The sequence below is a fragment of the Octodon degus genome, unplaced genomic scaffold (assembly GCF_000260255.1).
Source record: "Octodon degus isolate 3935 unplaced genomic scaffold, OctDeg1.0 scaffold00093, whole genome shotgun sequence".
Taxonomy (NCBI): Eukaryota; Metazoa; Chordata; class Mammalia; order Rodentia; family Octodontidae; genus Octodon; species Octodon degus.
Genome location: NW_004524669.1, coordinates 1,299,127 through 1,306,459, shown reverse-complemented (window position 1 = coordinate 1,306,459; position 7,333 = coordinate 1,299,127). Strand labels below are relative to the sequence as shown.

Genomic DNA, 7,333 nt, shown 5'->3' with positions numbered 1-7,333 from the left:
AGGGGGCGGGGCTGGCTGGCATGTGGTGCTGGGGATTGAACCGTGGTCCCTGTGCTTTGCTAAGCTTGTTCTAAGTAGGTGCTTTAGACCACTGAGCCATTTCACCAGCCCTGAAAAGCTCACATTCTTAACTACAGGTCTGTCTTCATACTAACAAACTGCTGAAGCTACAGATCATAGCTTATTCATCTTTGTCTATATCTGGCATATGGTATGTATTCAATTTGCATCCCATTATTTTACCTTTGACCCATCCTCTGCAAGTTATGCTTTTCTTTTACAGTAGCATTTCATGCTGCATGTCTTAAGTCTCTAGTTCATCACTGAGATACAATACCTAACACCCACAACTTTAGGGAGAGGTTTATACTGGCTACTAATTTCAGTCCGTAGTCTTCTGGCTCCAAGACAGGACAGCAAGGCAGAGGGGCAGAGAAGGACTGTTCATGTCACCATGGCCAGGGAGCAGAAAAAGAAGGGAGAAGCTGGAGAGGGAGACCCCTTTCCAAGTCACACTCCAAGCAAACCTGCTTCCCCGAACCAAGTGCTACCTCCTAAGGGCGAGCCATCTGTACTGCCATTACTCACACCTCCCAAAAGCCCACTCAGGTCTATCAAATTTCGGTACACATCTAAGTTGTAATATAAATTGTACAATCCCTAATCCATAAATACAAGGCAAACTAATACCTGCAAAAAAGTGTCTGTTGGACTAAGATATACCCTGGAGGGCTTAGTGCATTTGGTAGCTTTTGTGTGTGTGCTGGAGGAGGTTGGGGGAGAGCGTACTAGGGATTCAACCTAAGGCTTTTGCATTAGGCTACATCCCTACCTATTCAAGTCTATGTAGTTCAGGCTCTCCTTGAACTCACTGTGCAACCTAGGCTAGCCTCAAACTCCAATCAGTTATCCTGCTAAACCTCCGAGAGTGCTAGGATTATAGTTATGCACATTACCACACTTGCCTGTTTGATACTTTTTTAAAAAAATCTTTATTTGGTACAGGGTCTTGATACGCAGCTCAAACGCATAGTGATCCTCCTGTCTCAGCCTCCTCAGCACTGGGATTATAGATACGTGCCACCATGCCTGGTTTTGGTGGCCAGTTCAGCACTAGGCCAGCCTGGCATGCAGTACTGGGAACAAACCTGGGTCCTTGTGCTTGCCAAGCAGGCACTTAGACCTCCGAGCTATCTCCCTGGCCTGTTTGGTATATTTTGATGATACCAATTTTACAGCTTTGGAAATATTCATTCATGTAAAACCTAACAAACTCTAGACAACTTGCAATGAGAATGTATATGGCAAGGTGTTAAATGATGTGATGTGAAAATATCTATACAATTCATTGCTCCCATTCCCTTCAAAAGGTGGATTTAGGGCTAGAGATGTAGTATAGCACTAGCTTAACTTAACATGCAGGAGATCAGGGTTAAATCACCAGCAAGGAAAAAAAAATAAAAATGCTAAATTTCCCTTACAACTGAGTATAGGCTAGACTTAATAACCCCCTTCTAATAAAATTAGGCAAAAGTGACAGTGGCATGTCTAATGTTAGGCCATAAAAGACATTGTGACTTCTTCTCTTAGGGATCAATCGGGAGAAGTCAGTGATCATAATACAACAGTCACGCTGTTCTACGGCCCAGTTAACACACATCTGCCCTAATCTTGATTGGCAACCTGTGCACAGCCTGATCCAGAACCACCACATAGGTTGCTCCCAAGTTCCTGACCCAAAGAACTGCATATGTTTAGGGATAATTTGTTACACAGTATATAACTACACCAAGAAAAGAGCCTTTATGGAATTTGTAGTGCCTCAGAAAAGCTGGGCCAGGGTAAGAAAAGCAATTGGGTATAAATGATTGAGAGTAGCAGACAGTGCCTTGTTAAGTGCTTAGTATATAGTTAAATAAATGGGCTCTGTAAACATGAGACTGAACAAAACATTCTACTAGTTCCTTTTATCAAGATCGTATCAAAAAAAGCTGTTAATCACAACTTTATTGAGTCACAAGTGCCAAAAAAAGAAATCATGGTAACTGTAATGCATTTCCCATTAAATTTACAATAATGAAGGTTATAGATAAATCATATAAATCACAAATTTTCTATTTTATGCTATGTTGAACCAAACTGTTTTTATAAATATGTCCAGAGGACAATATAAATTCTTAATAGATGGCTGAGTCCAAATATGCAAAATATAGCTTCTGGTATTGACCATGGTGTTTTGGGATTCTCAAACATGCATTAATATATTTTAGTCTTAGGGAAAATATTACACATGGCCTTATCTTGTATTTAGGGAAATGCCCAAGCTGAATTTCATATACAGTATTTTTTGCCTCTAAGTTAATCTCAAATAGGTCCAGAGAGCAAAAAGACAGGTGTTTTGGGTTAGTATTCCCCGGTAATGAAGAAAATACACACTCAACAATGAAACAAAAGGAAGAACTTCATTAGTAGTCAAGATTAAGTGGAGATTTTTTTGTTTCATTTTTCACAGACCACAGGAATTTTAAATAGCAGATCAGTCATGCTACTTGGGATGATCAGACAGATTTGAACACTTATGAAGTGAATAATTTTATTAAGGTCCTGAAGGTGTCTGGAGGTGCTGGGTAAAACACATCACAGATTAGAAACAGGAAACCTACCTCAGCATTTCTGAAAGGCACAATCTATGGAAGGGAGACCTAGTTTAATAAAACCCTTACTGGATGGACATGGGAAGGAGTGAGCTATTTTGTTTTTTAAAGGATAAGACCTTCATAAATTGGCCCCTCAGACTCTGGTGATTCCCGCCTCAAACGCAAATGCTCTAATGTGTTATGAAAATGTTTGTTAATCTGCTCTGTTTCTTCACCGGACTCAAGGTTTGGGAGGTCTTCTCGAATCTTTTGGATAAGCTGGTTCAACACCTGAATTGTTACCTACAAAAAAATATGCACAATTCCATGATTAAACATGAATCACACAGAAAAAGATAATTGAATAATACTATTTTGAACAATTGTGTTACACTTATCAGTTACCAGAGTAATTATAAAAAAATAGAACATGATTGTAGTTGGAGCAACAACTAATTGACTATTAATTTTTTTTTTTTAAGTTAAATTATCACGTGAGCCAGGGATGTAACTCAGTGGAAGAGAACTTGCCTACCACATAAGAGGTACTGGATTCAATCCCCAGCACTATGAAAATGTAATATGAACATGTAAAAGAACAAAAAAATCTACTTAGTCTGCTAATCTTGATTAACAGTATACTTCTGGAAGGACAATGCATTTAGCAATTATTCTCATTAGTATGTAATGGCAAATCAGTCAACCATGTGACAATTTGTAAATTGTGTATTTTTTAATTGTACAGAGACTAGAGATACATTTATGTAGACAGAAAAGGATTTGGGGGAATAAAGGAAACAATTAGTCTGCAAACTCCTAAACAAAGTACAATGATAAACTTTTATATGTATCAAATTTCAGAGATTTTTTTTCACCTAAAGACTGGGAAAGAACCCAGCAGCACTCTATCACTGAGCTACATTCCTGCCTTTGAAAAAATTTCTATTTTGATGAAAAAAGTTTCCCTTGGCCAAAAAAAAAAAAAAAAAAAAAAAACCCTTAAAAATTTTGAGACACAGCCACACGAAGTTGCCCATGTTGGCACTGAATCCTCCTGCTTCAGACTCAGCACTACCAACACTTTAATTAAGTCACTTACCGCATCATTTTCCTTTTCATAAAAATAGATATATCTGTTCAGAATTTCTATAAAAAGCTGTACTTGTAGAGAGGGGTCCATGCACTGATTTGCTATTTTTAGAGCTTTCTTTAGGCACTCCATGACCCTCTTCCCTCCATGAAGCTACAATAAAAGGGAAGGAAAATACAAAAGTTAACTGCAAACATCCCATTTTTACACAAAAAAATACAACACTACAGCAGTCCTTCATGTTTTACAACAAATTTAAATCTTTCTTTAAAAAAAACCTAACTATATAGCTATATTTAAAAACAAGTAGTGGTATAAAGCTGCTGTTGTGATGTGCTCACAGCAGAGGCTTCACCACAGGATGAGACTCCATGGTCCATTTCATTTGTTCTAATAAAATAAAACAGCACTGTCAGATTTCTAGCCACACCATATATTTCTCCTTTCTAGTCCAAAACCATGGCAATCAATCTCTGTTAACAATCTTGTTCCTGTAACAGTGAAAATGACTTTACCTCCTCCCCATTTTTGTCTGTGTTTCTCCCGGACCAGAAGAGATGCGCACAGGTGCTCACTGCTCGGCCTTGATCAGGCTTTTTCAGAAGTTTGGATGCAGCCAGTGCACACTGTGTTCTCAAAGGTTCATGATTCTCTTCACTGAAGCATTTCATTCTCTCAAAAGTACCAATGATCAATGTGATGGCAGCCAGCTGTGCCTTGGAATCACTGATTTCATCTTCATACAGGGAAAATGCCTAAAGAACACAAAACAGAAGTTTTAGGGACTAACAATCCACTCAGGTGTTTTCCAAAGTATTTCCTACCAAGCCCTCATCCTGTGAGGTATCTTACAATCCCTTCCTATCAGAGTATGCGGTAATCAGTTTTGGAAAGGCACGTAACACAGCTGAGATGGTGAAGACGCCAGAAAGTTGCAATAAATAACCTGTTTCAACTTTAACTTCCAGTTTCCTAACTGAATTGACAAGGAACCTTTTCCCCATGAAACACATCATGACCCACTTCGAAATCTTTAACTGTGTCAGCACACAGAAGCTGATCAATTACGCTCCACACCCGTCAGCATGACAATAATATGAAGACACTCCGGGAGGTTGAGAAAGCAGTAGCTCACAGAAAAAGTAGGCCAGGTGCACTTCCAGCAAAATCACAAGTGACTAAACTCAGTAAAACCAGCTGGACCATCGGGAAAAGAGCACAGATCTTTACCTGGGACATAAATTCATATGCTACTGTTTCATGATTTTCAAAGCCAATCTCGCCAGCAGCTAGGGCTCCCTGAAGAAAAAGTCTTAAAGGTAATTCTGCCAGCTCTGCTTTGATCAAAGCACTGATAGTCTGATGAGCAAATGAAAAAATCTTCTGGCATTTTTTTTCCCATTTGTCATCCTGAAACAAGGAAAAATATTTTCAATTATCTTAAGTTCAAGATTAACTTGCTCAAGAACATTCATTTTATTTAGAAACTTTAGCAGAACGAACAGTGAAAGCAGTAAAGTTAGGCTCCTAAGTTTTCCTACTGCATGGTGCATAAATGTAAATAAATAGATCTCTTCTCAAAACAGCCACTAAAAGCCACTGCCTTTCCAACTTATTTGAGGTGACTCAAGTTCAAGGCCAACCTGAGCAACTTAGCAACTAACATGACAACTGTCTCCAAAACTGGAATGAGGGAGCCTGGGGATATAGTTCAGTGTGATGCCATGAGGTTAAGTATTCTATTATATTTAACCATTAAGATTTCTTCCTGTTGAAGCGATCACTTCTCTTCATTTTCAAAAGATGACATTCAAATTTGTTAATGAGTATTAAACGCAATAATCCAAGTACAGAATATATTTTGGCATGCTATACGATGTCAGATAAGTAAATTAAATGTGGTATTTTTTATCCCAAATATATGTATATGTTGATCCCCAGAATTTTTACATCTTATATGAGTTTGTAATCTTTGGCAACTCTGAATTCTATGAGTTTGATTTTTGATTCATACACACAAAAGGTCATGCACTATTTGTCTTTCTGTAACTGGCTAATTTCACTCAGCATAATGCTGTCCAGATTCACTCATGTTGTCACCAATGGCAGTATTTCCTCCATTTTTATTTAGGGTACAATAATGCACATTGTGTATGTGTATTTTCTTTACTCATCCATTCCTGGACACAGACTGCTTCATTATCTTGGCCACTGTAAATGGGAATGCAGATATTTCTCCAATATACTGACTGCATACTTTGAATATCTCCAATAGTAGTTTGCTGAACTGTATGGTTCTAATTTCTTAAAATGAATTGCCATCCTGTTTTCCATAATGGCATAGCAATTTACATTTCTAACAGTCTTAGATGACGTATCCCAACACCCTAATTCAACACATATCTTTTTGATAACAGGCATCCGAACAGCACGATATCTCATTGTGGTTTTGATTTGCATTTTTATTTTGATTAGTGGTGCTGAGCACTTTTTCACAGATCTATTGATCATTTGTATGCCTTCTTTGGAAAAGTTTCTGTTCAGATCCTCTGCCCATTTTTGATAAAGTGATTTATTTTTTCTTGCTATTGAGCTGTTTTATTTCCTTAATCCCTTATTGCAGGTACAGTTTTTAAATATGTTCTATCCTGTAGGATGTCTCTTTACTGATTGTTTTCCTTGCTACCCAGCTTTTTACTCTTTTTTTTCTTTCTGTTGATGCAATTATTTCGTTTATTCTTTCAATCTTTTTTTTGGTTTTTGATGAAGGACATTTTTTCTGTCTTCAACTGACTCGAAACCATTACGAAATTGCTCAAACCACTCACAAACCATCTCCATGGTCGCTGCACTATCACCATACACTAATTTTAACATTTCATGCGTTTCTTTAGCTGATTTTTGCAGTCTGAAACAAAATTCCACATTAATGCGTTGTTCATGATCCATTTGCAGCGGCGTTGAAAACACCTCTCAACTGTAGCTTCTCATTAAGAACTTTTCAGTGTTTCTAAGATTCCATTCCTGTATTAAGGAATCCCCCTTTTTCCTTTGGATGGCACTTAAGACTCAGCAGCAGCATTCAATGTACTTTTGAACATGTGTCACATGTGAATGGCCAAATCCAGTGTGGCTCCTTTATCCCATCTAAAAAAGTTATCTGGAATCTTAGAAGAATTCTGTAAGGAAATGATTCACCAAGCAAGAGATTAAAACAAATTTTCCTTAAATGAGATTAAGTTACATACAGACTGTGAGGTCAAGGACTGTTTCCTGCATGGTTTATCTCCCCAGTCACTGCCCAAAGGACTCTAAGAAGTTGTAGGAATATGCAGGTGCAGGCACGAAGCCCAGCTTCTTCTCCAACGTTGTGGAAAGGGATTGTACATCACAGGGCAGAGCCCTATGCTCCCCTAGGCCACCTGGACAGAGCCCGGGGAGAGTGACCTCCCAGGGTATCCACATTGGGCAAATATATGGGTTTTTGGGCAATTCAAATCGGTTTTTTTTTTTTTTTTTTTTTTTGGCGGAACCAGGGATTGAACTCAGGCCCTTGCCCTTGCCAGGGAAGCGCTTATTCCACTGAGCCATCTCCCTGGCCCTTTTA

At 38.4% G+C, this 7,333-nt stretch overlaps 1 protein-coding gene and 1 non-coding gene across 2 annotated transcripts in view; both read right to left on the bottom strand.

The window, feature by feature from the left end:
* Nucleotides 1-1,947: 1,947 nt before the first annotated feature.
* Vps35 (VPS35, retromer complex component) overlaps nucleotides 1,948-7,333 on the bottom strand; it is a 32,265-nt gene continuing 26,879 nt past the window's right edge. The window contains exons 14-17 of the mRNA XM_012516171.2: nucleotides 4,957-5,136; nucleotides 4,242-4,481; nucleotides 3,736-3,879; nucleotides 1,948-2,939 (exon numbers count right to left, since the gene is read on the bottom strand). Coding sequence (XP_012371625.2) covers nucleotides 2,760-2,939; nucleotides 3,736-3,879; nucleotides 4,242-4,481; nucleotides 4,957-5,136 — 744 coding nt within the window. The 3' untranslated portion in view covers nucleotides 1,948-2,759. The remainder of the gene's footprint in view (nucleotides 2,940-3,735; nucleotides 3,880-4,241; nucleotides 4,482-4,956; nucleotides 5,137-7,333) is intronic.
* On the bottom strand, nucleotides 6,991-7,194 carry LOC111818525. The gene has a single exon (XR_002822498.1). It is a non-coding gene; the product is annotated as a small nucleolar RNA SNORA73 family (small nucleolar RNA).